Genomic DNA, 22,533 nt, shown 5'->3' with positions numbered 1-22,533 from the left:
ACTATTTTTTTTATCTTCATCACCGAAACAGGAAGTTTAACGACTGCAGAGCGTGTTCTCATTTACTCCTCTCGAGACAGTCTCACAGTCATTTAGCCCAGAGTGTTGCAGATAGGACATTAGAGCTATGGAGGTCTTCATGGAGGCAGCTGCCTACCTGGAGTCACAGCATATTCCAGGCAAGTACATTTATGTGTTTTCTGTGTGTGTGCATGCCTCTGTCTGTCTGTCTGTCTGTCTGTCTGTCTGTCTGTCTGTCTGTCTGTCTGTCTGTCTGTCTGTCTGTCTGTCTGTCTGTCTGTCTGTCTGTCTGTCTGTCTGTCTGTCTGTCTGTCTGTCTGTCTGTCTGTCTGTCTGTCTGTCTATGTGTGTGTGTATGAATGTTGTCTTTCTATGTAAATGATGTGTGTGTTTGTACTGTATCTTAGTGGAGGCTGTAGGTGAGCCAAGTCCTGATCCACTGCAGGAGGATGTGTTCCCCGAGGAGGATTTGTTCTCCCCCCACCAGACAGACAGCATGGACCTGCCCGACACCCCCGTGAGTCTGTGCTCTACGGCGCCTTCGTCTCCTATCTGCCAAACCCAAATCCAAATAGTCTTCTTCTCTTATGCACACACTCACATACACTTACAGCAGAGTGTTCTCTCTCAGGTCCTGCATACCCCTGTAGAGATGCTGGATAGGAGGCTCATGGTGCTGAGAACTATCCTGGACAGTGACAGGATCTACCTCAACGAGCTGGAGACACTGCTGATGGTAACACACACTGACATCTCTAAGTCTCTCTAACACACACACTGCTCAGGGCTCAGGGGGCTTTGGTGTGTTTACTAGTTTGTAAGTTTGGTGTGTTTGTAGTCTAAGTGTTTGTACGTGTATTTTAAGTGAAAGTGCACGTGGTTATGAATTGTGCCACAGTTTACATTTTGGCACTCTTTTATGTTGACTCATCTTAGTAATTTTGACTAAAATATAATTAAGTCTTCATCCCATTTTGGCCATTTAAGTAATGATTTAGTCTACTTATTGTCAAAATTACAAAAACACTGGACCATTTTAGTAAACTAAATGCCCTTTATTTTTTGTCAAATTTGAGTCACTTTACATTTGTATTGCCACATTAACCTATCACAGGAGGTTGGTGGCACCTTAATTGGATAGGACGGTCTCATGGTAATGGCTGGAGCGAAATCAGTGGAATGCTATCAAATACATACATATGGCATCCACATTTTTGATGCCATTCCATTACCTCCGTTCCTGTAAGGGATCTCTTCCTCCTCTTCTGAGGCGAAGTAGCGAGAAGGATCGGAGGACCAAAACGCAGCGTTGTAAGTGTCCATCATTTAATGAAGCAAAATGAACACTGAACAAAACCAATAAACAACAAACGAACAGTCCCGTAAGGTGAATGACAAACACTAAACAGGAAATAAACACCCACGAAACCCAGGTGTAAAAAGGCTACCTAAGTATGATTCTCAATCAGAGACAACTAACGACACCTGCCTCTGATTGAGAACCATACTAGGCCGAACACAAAAACCAACATAGAAAAACAAACATAGACTGCCCACCCCAACTCACGCCCTGACCATACTAAAACAAAGACAAAACAAATGAACTAAGGTCAGAACGTGACAGTTCCAGGCATTTTATCAGCCGTCCTCCCCTCAGCAACCTCCACTGAAACCTATAGTAAACATACAGTTCCTTGCGAAAGTATTCGGCCCCCTTGAACTTTGCGACCTTTTGCCACATTTCAGGCTTCAAACATAAAGATATAAAACTGTATTTTTTTGTGAAGAATCAACAACAAGTGGGACACAATCATGAAGTGGAACGACATTTATTGGATATTTCAAACTTTTTTAACATCACAAAAACGGAAAAATTGGCCGTGCAAAATTATTCAGCCCCTTTACTTTCAGTGCAGCAAACTCTCTCCAGAAGTTCAGTGAGGATCTCTGAATGATCCAATGTTGACCTAAATGACTAATGATGATAAATACAATCCACCTGTGTGTAATCAAGTCTCCGTATAAATGCACCTGCACTGTGATAGTCTCAGAGGTCCGTTAAAAGCGCAGAGAGCATCATGAAGAACAAGGAACACACCAGGCATAATATTGCAAAGTTCAAGGGGGCCTAATACTTTCGCAAGGCACTGTATATCACTGACTTCCATGTGCACAAACATACATAGCCTTGTCCTACCAACATATTTTTATGCATAACATCCTATTCACTTTCCAACAGCAGAAATATGACTAATATATCAAATAATTTATAAAAATGATCTGTCCAAATTCCTGATTCGGTCTACATACAGTGCCAGTCAAAAGTTTGGACAAACCTAATCACCTACCCAGGGATTTTCTTTATTTTTACAATTTTCTACATTGTAGAATAACTATGAAATGAAACATATGGAATCATGTAGTAAGCAAAAAAAGTGTTCAACAAATCTAAATATATTTTATATTTGAGATTCTTCAAAGTAGAAACCATTTGCCTTGATGACAGCTTTGCACACTCTTGGGATTCTCTCATTCAGCGACACCTGGAATGCTTTTCCAACAGTCTTGATGGAGTTCCCACATATGCTGGTTGCTTTTCCTTCACTCCAACTCATCCCAAACCATCTCAATTGGGTTGAGGTCGGGTGATTGTGGAGGCCAGGTCATCTGATGCAGCACTCCATCACTGGTCAAATAGGTGTGTTGGGTCATTTTCCTGTTTAAAAACAAATGATAGTCTCACTAAGCGCAAACCAGATGGGATGGCGAAAGCTGTGGTAGCCATGTTGGTTAAATGTGCCTTAAATGCTAAATTTGGACTCATCAGACCAAAGGACAGATTTCCACTGGTCTAATGTCCATTGTTCATGTTTCTTGGCCCAAACAAGTCTCTTCCTTACTGGTGTCCTTTAGTAGTGGTTTCTTTGCTGCAATTTGACCATGAAGGCCTGATTCAGTCTCCTCTGATGTTGAGATGTGTCTGTTACTTTAACTCTGTGAAGCATTTATTTGGGCTGCAATTTCTGAGGCTGGTAACTCTAATGAACTTATGCTCTGCAGTGGAGGTAACTCTGGGTCTTCCTTTCCTGTGGCGGTCCTCATGAGAGACAGTTACATCATAGCTCTTGGTGGTTTATGCGACTGCACTTGAAGAAACTTTAAAAGTTCTTGAACTTTTCCGGATTGACTGACCTTCATGTATAATGTGAACATCTAGCAACCCAAAGGTTGTGAGTTCAAATCTCATTATGGACAACTTTAGCATTTTAGCTAATTAGCAACTTTTCAACTACTTAGCATGTTAGCTAACACTTCCTCTAACCCTAACCCTAACCATAACCATTTTAGCTAATCCTTCACCTAACACTAACATAAACCCTAACCTTAACCCTAACTCCTAACCATGACCCCTAGCCTAGCTAACGTTAGTGAGATAGCTAACATTAGCCACCTTGCTAGAATTTGTAAGATATCATACATTTTGCAAATTCATAACATATAACATGTTTTGCAATATTGTAACAAATTGTACATTTTTCAAATTCGTAACATATAATACGAATTGTAATTCCTGACATATTATTATAATATTATATTATTATTATGAAATGGGTGATTGACATACACAAATTACATACCATATGAAACGTAACATATCATAATAAATGGAATGTCTCGGATTTACATACAGAATAATACGAAATGCTCTGAGACCAGGTTGGTATAATCAGAGCAGGAACGGAGCCTGTCTGCACACTCTCATAGCTTGCTCCCCCGCAGCTCACCAGCTGATGTAGGCTGTGTGTGCTTGGTGTGGTGCGTCCTTCCCACAGCTGAACAGAATTGCGCTGTGCGTCTGTGCTGCAAATATGAATTGTGCTTATCACTGAACAGCTCTCGATCTCTCCAAAACTCTTGTCCAGTCCTTTTAGTAGTCCGATTTTTGTCACAGAAAATGTTTTGCCTCAACTCATTTTAATCAACTAAAATGAACTGAAACAAATATAAACATTTCTGCAGTCTACTGAAAAACAGGTGTTTGACAAATATTTTTGTTGCAGTTTTTGTTGACGAAATTGACCGTGTTGTGCCATACAATATTATTTAAAATAACGATTACAACACACGTTTTTATATCACCTCGTGTCTGGTGGCACATTGCTTCCTCCTGGAGCCACAACACTTCTGTAATTATTTGTTGAGAGAAGAATGGCTTCCCACTTTTGTCCAGGGCTCGATTTCATTATGAAAACTATGCTCCCTTCCCTCTCCACCTGTTCACGTCTCTTGCAAACCTGACAGGGATTAGGTGTACTATATATGGTAGCGTACGTGGAGTAATATGGTAATAACTACACCAAAGCTTCTGGAAGGATATTTTGCTCCGTATATAGTCAACAAGCGCCGAGGGAAGTGGGTGAGTTTTTTTAGCAGAATTAGACCAAAGAGTCCGCTATACCAGTAGGCAGCATTATGTGTGAGTGTGCCAGAAAGTGATGTTGCAATAACAATTGACCAAGTCCTTTTCAATCTCTTAATTTCTCTTCTCCTTCATCTCCATCTATTATAAACTGTATGCTTCTGCTCTTGTGTCAACAAGCAACACAAATAGATGTGAGAAATAAACCCCGTTTGGCTTTGTGTTGTAAGGTTGGACATTTTCACCTCTAATTAGTATACATGCGTAGAACTCAGCATTTTTGACGCCCATTCTCGCAGCACACACAAACACACACCCACACACACTACATATTCTCTCTCACACATAGCACCCACACTAACACACAAAGCAAAACTAGGCCAAACACAATATGGGTAATGTGTTTGAGAGAGAATATGTAGTGTATATTTGTGTGTGCTTTGAGAGTGAATGTCAAAAATTATTTTGACAAATGTGTGAAAATGCTTGATTAAATGTCTCTACTACACTCTTCTCACCTCCCTCTTTCTCACCTTGTTTTCTCTCCCCCACACTCCCTCCCTCCCTCTGTCTGTCTGTCTGTCTGTCTGTCTGTCTGTCTGTCTGTCTGTCTGTCTGTCTGTCTGTCTGTCTGTCTGTCTGTCTGTCTGTCTGTCTGTCTGTCTGTCTGCCTGCCTGCCTGCCTGTCTGCTTCGGTCTCTCTCTCACTCTTCCCCACCCTTCCTCCCTGCCCCCCCCTCTCTCTCTTTCTCTCTCTCTCTTTACTCTTTTTTTTCCCTCTCCCTTCCTCTCCTCTCTCTCTCTCTCTCTCTCTCTCTCTCTCTCTCTCTCTCTCTCTCTCTCTCTCTCTCTCTCTTCCCCACCCTTCTCCCTACCCCCACCTCCTTTCTCCCCCAGCCTATGAAGGCTCTAAAGGCCACAGCAGGGACGTCTCAGCCGGTTCTGTCCAGCCAACAGGTCCAGACTGTGTTCTACCAGGTGCCTGAGCTCAGAGACCTGCACAGAGACTTCTACACTGGCCTGAGGGACCGCCTGGAGCACCTGGAGCCACAAGCACACCCAGAGACAGACAATGGGCCCGGGCCAGGGCTGGGATTGGAGCAGGGGGAGGAGAAAGAACAAGGCCAAAGCGGCTACCAGCTAATGGTTGGAGACCTCTTCCTAAAGATTGTGAGTTACTGCTCCTGCTCTGTCTGTCCGTCTGTCCGTCCACCCATCCATCCATCCATCCATCCATCCATCCATCCATCCATCCATCCATCCATCCATCCATCCATCCATCCATCCATCCAGTCATTGTCCCACTGTCTTAGCTAAGTAAAGTTACATTCTCACATACAGGTGAGCCAGCTAGGTGTGTATCGTGGATTCATTGATAACTATGAGAGTGCTGTTGAGATTGTGAGGAGGTGTACTCAGACTGACCAGCGCTTCAGGATACTGGCCGAGGTAAGACAGATTGACTTGTGTATTTCAACATCTCTCTCTTTTCTATCTTGAATAACACATGCATTATCAGGGACCTCTCTTGTTGAAGTATTGCGACATTGCAACCTCCTCACACTATCTCTCTCTTCCTGTTTTCAGAGTATGATGTCTCATAATGGATCAGACAGAACTAAAACGAAATACACCTTTGAGGGTAAGATGAAGGTTTCACCTCTTTTTAAAAAGTCACTGTATGTCACTCCAACCTCCACAGATGAATCACGTGTGTGTTTATGTGTTGGATGTCTGTCTATATCCCTCCAGCTCTCCTGTACAAGCCTCTGGACAGAATCACCAAGACAACCCTAGTGCTGCATGTAAGAGTGCCACCCCATTTATCCTGCCTGGCATTCATCCATTGATTTCTCCACCTACCCACCTATCCACTGACTCCCAAGTAACCATGCACTCTTGTTGTTGTCCCCCCCCCTGTATAGGACCTGTTGAAACACACTCCCCAGCAGCATAGTGACCACCCCAGGCTGCAGGAGGCTCTGAGACTGTCCCGGGGCTTCCTGTCTGGGGTCAACGAGGGATCACAGTGCAAACGAGAGGTCACCCTCAGCAGAGGCATGGTGAGAGGGACATATGCACACGCACATGGACACACACACACACACACACACACACACACACACACACACACACACACACACACACACACACACACACACACACACACACACACACACACACACACACACACACACACACACACACACACACACACACACACACACACACACACACACCATATCATGACCATTGCTATATGTGTGTTGCAGCGGCGCCAGCTGATTCGTGACGGCTTTGTGGTGGATGTGTGTGAGGGGGGGCGTAACCTTCGCCATCTCTTCCTGTACACTGACCTGCTGCTGTGCACCAAACTCATGGGTGGTGCCCAAGGGTGAGTGACAGGTCCAGAATGGTAGATCAGTAATTTAAGTTGATGAAGAGTCACCACCTAGATTGTGTTTGCAACTGAGCATGGATGCATCTGTTCATTTGAGTGTGTGTGTGTGTGTGTCCTCTCTCCTAGTAAGCAGCCCCAGTACAGGTTCTGTTGGTACCTGCCTCTGGCTGGACTGAAACTCCACTGGGGACCAGAGATGGAGCTCACCACAGACACACACCACCGCATACACGCCACGAGAGCCAAGATGTACCTGCTTAGACACGAGCTGCGACAGACAATGGTGAGTGTTCGTGTGTGTGTGTGTGTGTGTGTGTGTGTGTGTGTGTGTGTGTGTGTGTGTGTGTGTGTGTGTGTGTGTGTGTGTGTGTGTGTGTGTGTGTGTGTGTGTGTGTGTGTGTGTGTGTGTGTGTGTGTGTGTGTGTGTGTGTGTGTGTGTGACTGTGCGTGCGTGCGTGCGTGTGTGCATGCGAGCAAGTGAGTGAGTGTATTCTTCAATAGAACCAACCCTCTTTAAAGTAACCAGATTTGAAAACTAAACTTTGCGTGTGTATGTGTCCTACAGAAGCCTGTCCCACAGAAGTGCTTGGCAGCTCGTACTATAGAGCGAAGCAGATGGAAGAAGATGGAGCAGCTTGAAATGATGATTCTGACACACTCTCCTCTCCTCCCACTGGAACTACACAGCCCCAGCGGAAAGGCACACACACACACACACACACACACACACACACACACACACACACACACACACACACACACACACACACACACACACACACACACACACACACACACACACACACACACACACACACACACACACACACACACACACACACACACACACACACACACACACACACACACACACACACACACTCTCACAAGCATGTGGGTGTTCTTTTTCAGAGCCACACTCTGGTGATGTCATCTCTGTATGAACTAGAGGAGTGGAGAGAGGCCATCCACAAACTCACCGGAGATAGTGAGTGAAAGTGGGGGTGTATATACATGTGAGAGAAAGAGAATGAGCGAGTGAGTGTTCCATTCAGAGGGTTAATGGGCAAGACGAAAGATTTAAGTGCCTTTGAACGGGGTATGGTAGTAGATGCCAGGCACACCGGTTTGTGTCAAGAACTGCAACGCTGCAGAGTTTTTCACACTCAACAGTTTCCCATGTGTATCAAGAATGGTCCACTACCCAAAGGACATCCAGCCAACTTGACACAACTGTGGGAAGCATTGGAGTCAACATGGGCCAGCATCCCTGTGGAACGCTTTCGACACCTTGCAGAGTCCATGTCCCGACGAATTGAGGCCATTCTGAAGACAAAAGAGGGGGGTGCAACTAGGGCTGTGGAGGTCATGAGATTTTGTCAGCCGGTGATTGTCAAGCAAATAACTGACGGCCTCACGGTAATTTACCATTAATTAACATAAACACTTTTAACATCTGGCTTCCATGCACAGCCTACAAGCCACTGATGCAGACTTTTAGAACATTTACATTTTTAAAAGTCAATTTATACATTTAATGTAGCCTACAACATCATAATAAGTCCATTATCTATTTTAGACAGATCTAAAGAAACATGATATGAAGAAAATGTAGTCTGTTTCAGAAGAACAGAATAGTACACTCAGAGTTGTCCTTATGTTAGGTCCTGATCCGGCTATGCCAAATGGCTGTGGGCTACACTAGTTCATTTAGCAGACAAGAATTGCTTAGAAAGCTGTAGCATTATTTTATAGTATGAAGAATACAATTGAACATAGTTGAATAAAATAGAAAGGATATTTTCTCCAAACTATTTCCAAGGAAGTGGGCACATTCGGCTATTAATGTGATGAGCGGTTAACCGAGAAACAGGTCCTCCTATAATCTAGAGTTATTTATGCAACTTTAGTTGAGATACAAACGTGGCGCTATATGTTTAGGTTTTTAATACCTTCTAAGGCTGCATGATGCGACTCTAATGATGAGTTTTAAAAAGTTGCATGAAAGGCATGAGCTCTGCCTAGGTTTTTTGTGCAGGCTGTACACACTTCATCAGTCTCTCATTCACAATTTGACAAGCACTCGATAATATTCTCACCAGGCCTCAAATTTCCCAGCGACATCCCCCTTGTGTGGCCGTAATTCCCCCTAAAAGATCCATGTCTTTTGCGGTCAAAGTGGACATTGTGCCCTTGAGCTGAATATAATAATTATAATTCCCTTCTTCCGTCTGCCGTGCTCTGAAGCACCTCTCAATCACATGGCTCTCTCAGATATCTCAAATCGTATTAGTTAATGTCCGTCACATGATCGGTTCCTTCTTACAGGCATCTCAGCCAAGAAGTAGGCCATAATTATAGAGAGACACATTAGGGAAACTGTGCGCCTCTATCTTATCGAATTCAGCTAACAAGATGAGTAGGCCTAGCAAAGAGCAAAGGAAAAGTTGACCTATTCTATTGGCAGACTTGTCCTTCTGTGCAATAAATAAATATTCCAAACATACACTGGGGCAATTGTGGGATGTGATAGATCCCAAATTAATACAACCATTCGCATAAAAAAAAATGTTTAAAAGAAATGAGGCTGATGCAACAGATCAGAGCGTTTTGCTTAAAATGTTGATAAACTATTAGGCTATTTCTTCTAATCAAATCAAATGTATTTATATAGCCCTTCTTACATCAGCTGATATATCAAAGTGCTGTACAGAAACCCAGCCTAAAACCCCAAACAGCAAGCAATGCAGGTGTAGAAGCACAGTGGCTAGGAAGAACTCCCTAGACAGGCCAAAACCTAGGAAGAAACCTAGAAAGGAACCAGGCTATGAGGGGTGGCCAGTCCACTTCTGGCTGTGCCGGGTGGAAGTTATAACAGAACATGGCCAAGTTGTTCAAATGTTCATAAATTACCAGCATGGTAAAATAATAGTAATCACAGTGAACAGGTCAGGGTTCCATAGCCGCAGACAGAACAGTTGAAACTGAAGCAGCAGCACGGCCAGGTGGACTGGGGACAACAAGGAGTCATCATGCCAGGTAGTCCAGATGCATGGTCCTAGGACTCAAGTCCTCTGAGAGAGAGAAAGAATGAAAGAGAGAATTAGAGAGAGCATACTTAAATTCACACAGGACATCGGATAAGACAGGAGAAATACTCCAGATATAACAGACTGACCCTAGCCCCCCGACACATAAACTACTGCAGCATAAATACTGGAGGCTGAGACAGGAGGGGTCAGGAGACAATGTGGCCCCATCCAATGATACCCCCAGACAGGGCCAAACAGGCAGGATATAACCCCACCCACTTTGCCAAAGCACAGCCCCCACACCACTAGAGGGATATTTTCAACCACAAACGTACCATCCTGAGACAAGGCCGAGTATAGCCCACAAAGATCTCCGCCAAGGCACAACCCAAGGGGGGGCGCCAACCCAGACAGGAAGACCACGTCAGTGACTCAACCCACTCAAGTGACGCACCCCTCCTAGGAAGAGCATCAGGAAGCACCTGTAATAGGGTTAGAGGCAGAGAATCCCAGTGGAGAGAGGGGAACCGGCCAGGCAGAGACAGCAAGGGTGGTTCATTGCTCCAGTGCCTTTCTGTTCACCTTCACACTCCTGGGCCAGACTACACTCAATCATAGGACCTACTGAAGAGATGAGTCTTCAATAAAGACTTAAAGGTTGACATCGAGTCTGCGTCTCTCACATGGGTAGGCAGACCATTCCATAAAAATTCTAGGGACAATTAGGAGGCCTGTGTCTTGTGACCGTAGCGTACGTGTAGGTATGTACGGCAGGACCAAATGGTGAAGATAGGTAGGAGCAAGCCCATGTAATGCTTTGTAGGTTAGCAGTAAAACCTTGAAATCAGACCTTGCTTTAATAGGAAGCCAGTGTAGGTAGGCTAGCACTGGAGTAATGTGAGCAAATTTGTTGGTTCTAATCAGTTTACTTAGTGCTTTATCAGGGTAGCCGTAAAGTAGAGCATTGCAGTAGTCTAACCTAGAAGTAACAAAAGCATGGATTAATTTTTCTGCATCAATTCTGGACGGAAAATGTCAGATTTTTTTCAATGTTACGTAAATGGAAAAAAGCTGTCATTGAAACAGTCTTGATATGTTTGTCAAAAGAGAGATCAGGGTCCAGAGTAACGCCGAGGTCCTTCACAGTTTTATTTCAGACGACTGTACAACCATCAAGATTAATTGTCAGATTCAACAGAATCTCTGTTTTGTCCGAGTTTAAAATTAAAAAGTTTGCAGCCATCCACTTCCTTATGTCTGAAACACAGGCTTCCAGTGAGTGCAATTTTGGGGCTTCACCAGGTTTCATTGAAATCTACAGCTGTGTGTCATCCGCATAGCAGTGAAAGTTTACATTATGTTTTCAAATGACATCCCCAAGAGGTAAAATATATAGTGACAACAATAGTGGTCCTAAAACGGAACCTTGAGGAACACCGAAATTTACAGTTGATTTGTCAGAGGCCATTCACAGAGACAAATTGATATCTTTCCGACAGATAAGATCTAAACCAGGCCAGAACTTGTCTGTGTAGACCAATTTGGTTTTCCAATCTCTCCAAGGTTCATTTTCATGCCAGCCAGGTGGGCTATACTCCCGTTGTAAAGCGAAGCAATGTGCTTAATATTAGGAAAGTTGATAAATAAATAAATATAGTAGGCCTAACCTATAGAAAGCTGATGGGATCCTGCTCTTTTTAGTAGAGGCCATCACTCTGTTTTCTCACGCAGTTTGCATATCCTATAGAAATGTTGCGCAACATGAGCTTATGGGCTTTCATGACGTGTATGATTTGATTTTCAAAAACATTTGCATTGATGTCAGAGTGATTAGAGGGACATTAGAGTGCTGAGTACCAGGCAGTTAGCACGTGTGGTAGACTACTAATCAGCAGCATCAGAGCTTGGAGAAGCCTAGTTACCATGACTAAACTGTCACGTGGAATTTGACTGCGGTTATGATTCGTGAACGCCGGTGTGGCGGTTATTTAATTTAATTTTTCACCCTTATTTAAACAGGTAGGCTAGTTGAGAATAAGTTCTCGTTTACACCTGCGACCTGGCCGAGATAAAGCAAAGCAGAGTGACACAAACAACAACACATAGTTAATAGTAATACGGTCACCATAACAGCCCTATGTGCAACTCAATATTAGGAAGGTGTCCTTAATGTTTTGTACACTCAGTGTTTATTAATTAGAAAAGGATTCACCCCCCTGAGAGAATACACGTCAGCAACACTTTTGGCAGCAATTACGGCTGTGAGTCTTCAAGCCATTTTCAAATCTTGCCATAGATTTTCAAGACGATTTAAGTCAAAACTGTAACAAGACCACTCAAGAACAATCCATGTCATCTTGGTAAGCAACACCAGTGTATATTTGACCTTGTATTTTAGGTTATCAGCCTGAAAGATGAAGTCATCTCCCAGTGTCTATTGGAAAAAAGACTGGACCAAGTTTTCCTCTAGGAATTTGCCTATACTAAGCTGTATTCCGTTTCCCCCCCCCAAAGATAATGCTTTGTATTCAGGACAAAAAGTTCATATCTTTGCCACATTTTTTGTAGCATTACTTAAGTGCCTTAGGGATGCATGTTTTGGCATATTTGTATTCTGTATTTGTATTATTTTCACTCTGTCATTTAGGTTAGTATTCTGGAGTAACTACAGCGTTGTTGATCCATCCTCCATTTTCTCATATCGCAACCATTAAACTATGTAACTGGCCTCATGGTGAAATCCCTGAGCAGTTTCCTTCCTCACCGGCAACTGAGTTAGGAAGGATGCCTGTATCTTTGTGGGGACTGGGTGTAGATACACCATCCAAAGCCTAATTAATAACTTCACCATGCTCAAAGGGATATTCAGCGTCGGCTTTAGATTTTTTTGACACTATTATTGAACACAGAAAGAGTCCTTGCAACTTATTACGTGATTTATTAAGCACATTTTGACTCCTGAACTTATTTAGGCTTTCCATAACAAATGGGTTGAATGCTTATTGACTCAAGACATTTCAGCTTTACATTTTTTATTAATTTAAAAAATGTTCTAAAAACAACATTTCACTTTGACACGATGGGGTATTGTGTGTAAATGTAATCCATTTTAAATTCAGGCTGTAACACAAAAACATTTGGAATCATTTCTGAAGGCACTATATGCCTTCCTCGGCTCTCGTCAAAAAAATGTAAATCACTGCTCAGACCACTGCACCACCGCACTTCACAATGCTCTCGCAAGTTGCGAGAATACTTGAAGATGCTTGATGGTGATCAGTGTCGTTTTTAAATTATTTTGTTTTAAGCCTTCTGAAAACGATAACCCTAACCTTAACCACTCAGAATGAATGCCTAAACTGTTAACCTTTGAGTCCCTTCTGTTTTAACCTTGTAACCTTGTGGAACTCATCCACAATACGTCAACTTTCGAAGGGAAACTATGAGATGTTGTTGTGCTGAACAGTATGTCCATCAAGTGGTGTATGATGTGGGTGTGTTCTTTCTCAGACAGAGAAATGGTTCCTCCAGACCTGCTCACCCTAACCAGCTCCTGTGTCAAACTGAGAATGACCCAACAGCCTCCCTTTCACAGCATACTGCCCGGTGAGACCTCCTTTCACACACAGTTTCCTCTCACTCACTTCTGTTTACTTTATCTCTCTTTATCATACTTTATTTTACTTTCTTACACTTTTTTCTAATGCTCACTCCCCCCACACCTCTCCCTCTCTTTCAGGTGAGGAACAGTCTCTATGTGGGACTCTTAGTGTAGCCGTTCACTCTGCCAGTGGACTACAACAGCCAGCCAGTGAGTGTCTGCATCTGTATCTTCAGTATCTATACCGCAGTGTCTATATCTTAACCAGATGTAGTACATGCAGAATACTCTACCCTCAGACTCCACCGTAACACAAACCATTGAGCTCTTTAAACAAACGCACACTGTTTTAATTTTCACTGCTCTCCCACCTAGGTGTGTATGTGTGTGTGGAGGTGGATGGCTTTGAGTTCTATGAGAGCCAGGCCCAGACCCACTCCTCTGTCAGCAGCCTCAGCCCTCACTGGGACCAGGTAAGATGCCATATCCAGGCTAGCTCTACCGGCAGCCATTTTGATTGGGGGAATCATCATACATCATTGTTGTTACAGATGTAGGATCTTAATTTGAGCCAGTTTGCCACAGCAGTATCAGGATATGTGAATTATTATGTGGATTATAATTAATGGACATTTTTGTAGGGGTTGATACATTTTTTTGTAAGGGTAAATGAAGTCTGACATTTAAAAATGGAAATGACAAACTTCAGTACCCTTTTTAAACCTTAAATAAACTACATGTAATTGTCCTGCATTGCATGACGATGTACATCAATCACTATGATGATGCTTTTTAGTGGTATTTCAGTGAGGATGCTTTTTACTCGATTTGGTCTTTTAAAATAACTTTTGAACATAGCCATGCTACCTGTACGTCATCAATACTACTCTTCAACGGTGTCTTGTGTTGGTCCTCAGGAGTTCTCCTTCCAGGTGGATGGGGCTCAGAACCTCAGGGTGCTGTGTGTGTTGCAGACAGAGGAAGGAGAGAGCTGTGAGGACCGAGTCCTTTGCAAGACCTCTATACAGGTGTGTGTCTGCATCTGTGCATCTGTGTCTAGATGTGTGTGTTCTTCAATGTTCAGAAGGTGTGTGTGACTGTATCTGTTTAAAAGTGTATACTGTGTGTGCGTGCGTGTGTGTGCACCTGTGTGGTCACCTGTTCATCTGAATGTGTTCTAGCTGGACCCAGGCCTCCTACAGAAGCGATGGAAGAGACAGACCCTCTCTCTAGGCCAGGTGGAGGTGACTGTGTCTCTAAAGTACTGCCCTCACCCTCTAGACCCGCCCTGTCTGACCCCTGCCCAGCAACAGTCCATCTTCTGCATGCCCATTGGAGCTGTGGCACAGTGAGTCCTGTCGATCATCACTAGTCCAATGAGGATTAAGGACCTGTAGTTGTTGCGCAATGGGTGCATTTCAGTACTCTAAAGTGACTTCCTCTCCTTTTCTCATCTCTTCACTAAGTTATTTGTAGCATAATCGTAAATGACACAGTGGGATCTACTTTTGTTTCCCTCTCTTGTTTGGTTATGAAATGAAATGAAAAGAAACAACTCTGACACACCAGAACACGAGGTGTTCCTCAAACACGGGAGGGTCAGAGTATGAGTCCAGATAAGAGTATGCAAAACAGAGCAGGGAGGGCACTTCTCAAATGCGTACTACGTTCTTACATATTTTGAAGCAGGCATCGATGACCTGAAATATGACGCAACTATGGGAAAAATGAAGTAACATTTCTTGAAATCAATGGCTGTAACGTAGGTCGTCTGTTGTTTGAAGAGAGTCAGACCGAAATGCAGTGTGTAGGTTACTCATGACTTTTAATGAAGATAATGCGGTACATGAAATAACTGAAGAAGAAAACAACAAACGAGTGAAACTAATTACAGCCTATCTGGTGACTAACACAGAGACAGGTACAATCACCCACGAAATACAACGCGCACTCGGGCTACCTAAATACGGTTCCCAATCCGAGACAACGAGAATCAGCTGACTCCAATTAGGAATCGCCTCAGGCAGCCATGCCTAACTAGACACACCCCTAATAATACACACTCCCAATTAATACAAACCCCAATACGAAATACAACATATAAACCCATGTCACACCCTGGCCTACCCAAACATATAACAAAAACACAAGATACAATGACCAAGGCGTGACAGAACCCCCCCCCCCCCCTAAGGTGCGGACTCCGGGACGCACCTCAAGAGCATAGGGAGGGTCCGGGTGGGCGTCTGTCCATGGTGGCGGTTCTGGCTCGGGACGTGGACCCCACTCCATAAATGTCCTAGTTCCTCCCCTTCGCGTCCTAGGATAATCCACCTTCTCCGCCGACCATGGCCTAATAGTCCTCACCCTGATTCCCACATAACTGAGGGGCAGCTCGGGACCGAGGGGCAGCTCGGGACCGAGGGGCAGCTCGGGACCGAGGGGCAGCTCGGGACCGAGGGGCAGCTCGGGACAGAGGGGCAGCTCGGGACAGAGGGGCAGCTCAGGACAGAGGGGCAGCTCAGGACAGAGGGGCAGCTCAGGACAGAGGGGCAACTCAGGACAGAGGGGCAACTCGGGACAGAGGGGCAGCCCGGGACAGAGGGGCAGCCCGGGACAGAGGGGCATCTTGGGAAAGAGGGGCATCTCAAAACAGAGGGGCAGCTCGGGACAGAGGGGCAGCTCGGGACAGAGGGGCAGCTCGGGACAGAGGGGCAGCTCGGGACAGAGGGGCAACTCAGGACAGAGGGGCAGCTCAGGACAGAGGGGCAACTCAGGACAGAGGGGCAACTCAGGACAGAGGGGCATCTCGGGACAGAGGGGCAGCCCGGGACAGAGGGGCAGCCCGGGACAGAGGGGCATCTTGGGAAAGAGGGGCATCTCAAAACAGAGGGGCAGCTCGGGACAGAGGGGCAGCTCGGGACAGAGGGGCAGCTCGGGACAGAGGGGCAGCTCGGGACAGAGGGGCAGCTCGGGACAGAGGGGCAGCTCGGGACAGAGGGGCAGCTCGGGACAGAGGGGCAGCTCAGAGGGGCAACTCAGAGGGGCAACTCAGGACAGAGGGGCAGCCCGGGACAGAGGGGTAGCCCGGGACCGAAGCAGCCCGGTACTGAGGGGAAGCCCGGTACTGAGAGGGAGTCCAGTACAGAGAGGAAGCCTAGTACTGAGAGGAAGCCTAGTACTGAGAGGAAGCTCAGTACTGAGAGGAAGCTCAGGCAGGTAGTAGGCTCCGGTAAATCCTGGCTGGCTGGTGGACCTGGATGATTAAGGTTGTCTGGCCGATCTAGAAGATCTTGGCAGACTGGCACTTCTGGCGGATCCTGGCAGACTGGTGACGCTGGGCCGACTGGCGGCGCTGGGCAGACAGGAGACTCCGGCAGCGCAGGAGAGGAGAAAGGCTCTGGCTGCGCTGAACAGGCGGGAGACTCCAACAGCGCAGGAGAGGAGAAAAGCTCTGGCTGCGCTAAACAGGCGAGGCGCACTGGACGCGCTGGGCCGACTGGGAGCACTGGTGGCGCTGGACAGACAGGAGACTCCGGCAGCGCAGGAGAGGAGAAAGGCTCTGGCTGCGCTAAACAGGCTGGAGACTCCGATAGCACAGGAGGGGTGAAAAGCACTGGCTGTGCTGAACAGGCGAGGCGCACTGGAGGCCTGGTGCGTGGTGCTGGAACTGGTGGTACTGGCGCGAGGACATGCACAGGAAGCCTGGTGCGGGGAGCTGCTACCGGAGGACTGGTGTGTAGAGGTGGCTCTGGATAGACCGGACCGTGCAGGCGCACTGGAGCTCTTGAGCACCGAGCCTGCCCAAGCTTACCTGGCTCGATGCCCACTCTAGCCCGGCCAATAGGAAGGGCTGGTATGTGTCGCAGCTGGCTCTGCACCCGCACTGGAAACACCGTGCGCTCCATAGCATAACACGGTGCCTGCCCGGTCTCTCTAGCCCAACGGTGAGCACATGGAGTATGCGCAGGTTTCCTACCTGGCATAACTATTCTCCCTTTTAGCCCCCCCCAATAACTTTTTTGGGGTGACTTTCCGGTTACCAACCGCGTCGCTGTGCTGCCTCCTCATACTTGTGCCTCTCCGCTTTAGCTGCTTCTATTTCCTCCTTGGGAAGGCGATATTCTCCCGGCTGCGCCCAGGGTCCTTTACCGTCTAATTCCTCCTCCCATGTCCAAATCTACAAATGATGCAGTCTCTCCCATTGCAACTGCTCTTCACGATTAACAGGGAGAGTAGGCTCAGGTCTGTTTCCTGACTCAGCCACTCTCTCTCTGCGCTTTCCCCGTTACCTTCGGTTTTCGCTCTGTATAGCAATGCTTTCCTTCTCGATTCCATACGTGTATAGCCCTCTTCGCATTGCTGTAGGGAATCCCAGGCGGGCTCCTGCACTCGCTCTGGGTCGGCCGCCCACCTGTTGATTTCTTCCCACGTCGTATAATCCCTGCTTCTGCCTTCCATAACGTCCTCCTTTAGATCCTGCCAGTTCACACGCTGCTCGGTCTGTGAATGGAGGTGGGTGATTCTGTAACGTAGTTCGTCTGTTGTTTGAAGAGAGTCAGACCGAAATGCAGCGTGTAGGTTACTCATGACTTTTAATGAAGATAATGCGGTACATGAAATAACTGAAGAAGAAAACAACAAACGAGTGAAACTAATTACAGCCTATCTGGTGACTAACACAGAGACAGGTACAATCACCCACGAAATACAATGCGCACTCAGGCTACCTAAATACGGTTCCCAATCCGAGACAAGGAGAATCAGCTGACTCCAATTAGGAATCGCCTCAGGCAGCCAAGCCTAACTAGACACACCCCTAATAATACACACTCCCAATTAATACAAACCCCAATATGAAATACAACATATAAACCCATGTCACACCCTGGCCTACCCAAACATATAACAAAAACACAAGATACAATGACCAAGGCGTGACAATGGCGGCTATTATTTGAGCTAAAGCGAGAAAAAACACACTCCGACTTCGGGATGTAATGTTGCCTATTCACATCTCATATGTTGCCTGACTACAATATTTAATATTGACACGCAAATACATGCTGTGTTAATGTTGTCATGTTTACCTTTCTACAACACCCCACTGTAGGGTGAATAGATAACAAGCCCATATTAAATCAATAGAACTAACTGGCTAGCTACTACTGTTAGCTAGCTAGATAGGCACAAATAATTGTTAGCTAGCTAGCTACCCACAAAGAATTGACATCTACCTTGCCATTTAAACTATCTTATTAGCGATGTAAATGTTTACGATTCACAAATAGCTAGCTGCAAACATTAGTTATGTAAAGTAAAACGTTTCCTTTGTGTATATCTTGTTTCCTCTATTGCCGTTGTCCTGGCTGAAATAAGGTTCAGTGAATGGGTAAATTGATAGGGCTAACTAGTTGACAATTTTTATGCTTACTCCCCGCGAACAAATGCTAATCTATCTTGCATGACATTAATTACAGGTTATTTTTTGCCTGTTTAACTACCTGGCTAGCTAGATTTTTACGATTTGCATATAGCTAGCTGATAATTATGAAGTAAAACATTTGCTTTGTGTATCTTGTTTAGTCTCTATTGGCATCGTCCTGGCTGGAATAAAGTTCAGTGAATAGTAAGGTCATACAGTAAGGGCTAGTGCCAGTGCTTGTCAAATGTAATGTTTTATGCGTTCTCCACACTCTCGTCCTCACAAGAACGTGCTCAAGAGAACGTCCTAGGAGAATGCGCTCAGAGCATGAGCGTGTGTAGCACGGTCGGTCATATGCATATTGAGAAATACCCACGATTAGGCAATATAGGATCATCAGATCTGTGGCAAGACTAGAAAGACTAGTGAAAGGGAACCACATACCATAGAAGGTCTGATCCTGGGGGGAAAAAAATTCAGTTTTGATCTATTTACAAAAAATGTAAGTAGTCATTGCCCTCTGTGTGCTGTGAGTGTTTCATGTCTCGAGGATAAATGAAAGTCATTTGAAAACACCATGTGAACATCCAAGACACTTTGTTCTAGGATGCCAATGACATATAAAGTGTGTAAATACTACTGTATGTACATACACAAACCAGAGTGTGTCTCTTGTGTGTGTCCTCTCCCAGACAAGAGGGTGTCCTGGTGCCACATGTGGTGCGTTGCTGTGTGGAGGAGGTGGAGCGGAGAGGACTGGAGGAGGTGGGCATCTATAGGCTATCAGCAGCAACCAGTGACATCACCAACCTCAAGACTGCTTTCAACACCAGTAAGTGATGATGCCACGGCTTGAGACCTTCTAGACAGCGTGTACTAAACCAGGGAATGCAGTCATTTCCATAGGGCCCGGGCGCGCTAAACGGAGTTTGCGGTTGTATGAAGTGCAGTTATCAGAGTTGAATCATTATGAAATGCATGCTGATCTTGCTCTCTCGCTTACTTTCCCTCCCTTTCTTCCTCTGTCTATATCATTTCTCCCTCCCCCTCTCTCTCTTTCTTTCTTTTTCTGTCTATTTATATATCTCCACCTCTCTCTCTCTCTCTCTCTCTCTCTCTCTCTCTCTCTCTCTCTCTCTCTCTCTCTCTCTCTCTCTCTCTCTTCTTCGCTTCTCTCTCTCTCTTTCTTTCTATGTCTCTATATATATCCTCTTTTTCTCTTTCTCTCTCTTTCTCTTCTTTCTATGTCTATATCTATCTTTCTATATATCCACTCTCTCTCTTTTTCTCTCTCTCTCTTCTTTCTTTTCTTCTTCTCTCTCTCTCTCTCTCTCTCTCTCTTCTTTCTCTCTCTCTCTCTTTCTCTTTCTCTCTCTCTCTCTCTTCTTTCTCTCTCTCTGTCATCTCTTTCTTTCTCTCTCTCTTTCTCTGTCTATGTCATCTCTCTCTGTCTATGTCATCTCTCTCTCTCTCTCTCTCTCTCTCTCTCTCTCTCTCTCTCTCTCTCTCTCTCTCTCTCAGGTCTGCGTGAGGCAGTGTCCAGGTTGAGGTGTGTAGATGTGAATGCTGTCTCAGGTATACTGAAGCTCTACTTCAGAGAACTCCCTGAACCTCTCATACCAACAGAACTGTTCCAGAGCTTCACCAAGGCGTTGGGTAGGTCACATACATACACAAACGCATGTACGCACGCACACATACACACATGCAGACACACACACTCCCTCTTCTCCGTCCATGTCTGTGTTGTGTCTCTCTGACAGACATTCCAGACCTGAGCTCCAGGAGTGTGACCATGTTGTCTCTGCTCCAGTCCTGTCCCTCCGTCAACCAAAACACCTTCCTGTTCCTCCTCCACCACCTCAAAAGGTCTCTCAACACCTCTAATACACTACTTATATGTTACTAATAACATGCTACTATATTAACATATTTCTATTACTAATTACATTGAGTCATTTAGCAGACACTTTTATAACAAAGTACTTCTCACCCATATACATTTTGTATTTTTATTTAACCTTTAATTTAACTATGCATATATATATAAGGCTAATTTCCCATTGCTTCCCATTATATTTTTCATTTGTATTTTTTCCAATGACGTCATTCTCTCATTTGTATTTTTGCTAATGACATCATCCTCTCCTTTGTTCTCCAGAGTGTCAGACAGACAGCATGTGAACAAGATGCCTCTGATGAACCTGGCCACTGTGTTTGGTCCCAGTCTACTGCGCCCCCCTGTGGCTGTTCTGGGACAGTGCAGCCCGACAGTGGACATCTCTCAGGAGGTGGAAGTGCAGGTTGGTCATGGCTACTTCATCAGGCTTATACAGGAAAGATACAGGCCTTCACATGTTGGTGCAGGACATTTAAATCATATCGTGTATTTAAGATTTGAAAAGGGTTCTGAAGTTTGAAATTTCAGACTTGATTTTCTCTTATGAAAAATGTATCAACCGCTACAGAAATGTACATCATTTGTACTTTAAAAAGTCACTGATGTCAAATCAGTGACTACTTCAAGGTAGTAAGGAAGTATGCTTTTTCCAAGTATTTGACGGACCATGAGTAGTTGTTTTAAACATGTTTCTCTTTGCGTAGTAGTGTGTGTAATGTGCGTATCAGTCTTTCTCTCTCTCTCTGTGTGTGTGTGTGTGTGTGTGTGTGTGTGTGTGTGTGTGTGTGTGTGTGTGTGTGTGTGTGTGTGTGTGTGTGTGTGTGTGTGTGTGTGTGTGTGTGTGTGTGTGTGTGTGTGTGTGTGTGTGTGTGTGTGTGTGTAGGTCCAGGTTGTGTATTTCTATCTGCAGTGTGACAACCTGCCTGAAGCCCAGACATGCATATCACATGACACAGAGACCACTGAGGAAGATGAGACCACCAACATATGAACCTTAAACTCCTGGAAACATCACTGTTGGCCAACAGAGACTCAGGAAAAAGAGAGAGAGGGGACATGTAATCTATAGACATTGTAAAGATAAATAAATATATTTATTTGTAAAGCTTTTGGCTGATCAACTTGACCTTTACTTTCGATGAGGTACTAAGTCCTAGGAGGTAGAGAAACGAACAGTGGGTGCACATGGGAGGGTGTAAGGAGACAGTAGATTTGGAGCGGGGGGATTGGTGTGTGTGTGTCACACAGTGCAGATGTTGTAAAAAGGTTGGGGGTCACCTCCCTGGCTTGAAATCCCATCAGTTACGGTTCAAACCCAACTAGACGGAGTTCACACACACACACACACACACACACACACACACACACACACACACACACACACACACACACACACACACACACACACACACACACACACACACACACACACACACACACACACACACACATATCACCACCACAACCGCAACCACCCCAGCTGGGGGTCTCCTTTCAGACCCCAGTGCCGCACCACCTGGGCAGGGTAGGCTAATGTTACCTCTCCCCCCTCCCGCTGCCTTTTGATCCCTAATCCCACCTACCCCGGCCTACCGATCCCTTCTCACTCTCTCCCACTCCCACCACGCATTCCGACAGTCTCAGAACGTTCCGGGAAGCCCACTACATGGCGTGTGTGTGTGCCTGCCATAACAACATCCAGACCGCGCTTAGAAACAAAGAAACGCGGAACC

The 22,533-nt window shown here is 45.3% G+C and overlaps 1 protein-coding gene across 2 annotated transcripts; it reads left to right on the top strand.

The window, feature by feature from the left end:
- The first annotated feature begins 28 nt into the window (after positions 1-28).
- Positions 29-21,908, top strand: LOC124008946 (active breakpoint cluster region-related protein-like). 2 transcript variants are annotated; one of them, XM_046320543.1, is made up of 22 exons: positions 29-179; positions 429-538; positions 653-757; positions 5,339-5,611; positions 5,783-5,890; positions 6,029-6,083; positions 6,194-6,246; positions 6,367-6,504; positions 6,715-6,836; positions 6,969-7,125; positions 7,408-7,542; positions 7,755-7,830; positions 13,385-13,480; positions 13,614-13,685; positions 13,851-13,948; positions 14,393-14,503; positions 14,657-14,823; positions 19,593-19,732; positions 20,422-20,556; positions 20,664-20,769; positions 21,062-21,203; positions 21,684-21,908. In XM_046320543.1, the coding sequence occupies exons 1-22, from the start codon at positions 128-130 to the stop codon at positions 21,789-21,791; spliced, it is 2,559 nt and encodes an 852-aa protein (XP_046176499.1). In that variant the 5' UTR covers positions 29-127; the 3' UTR covers positions 21,792-21,908. The 2 variants fall into 2 exon arrangements, with proteins under 2 accessions (XP_046176499.1, XP_046176500.1); XM_046320544.1 differs by lacking the exons at positions 29-179; positions 429-538; positions 653-757 and adding an exon at positions 3,619-4,438.
- Positions 21,909-22,533: the final 625 nt, after the last annotated feature.

Source organism: Oncorhynchus gorbuscha, linkage group LG21 (genome assembly GCF_021184085.1).
Source record: "Oncorhynchus gorbuscha isolate QuinsamMale2020 ecotype Even-year linkage group LG21, OgorEven_v1.0, whole genome shotgun sequence".
In the NCBI taxonomy this organism is placed as follows: Eukaryota; Metazoa; Chordata; class Actinopteri; order Salmoniformes; family Salmonidae; genus Oncorhynchus; species Oncorhynchus gorbuscha.
Note: the sequence above shows the minus strand (reverse complement) of the source record. Positions and strands in the feature narration are given on the sequence as shown.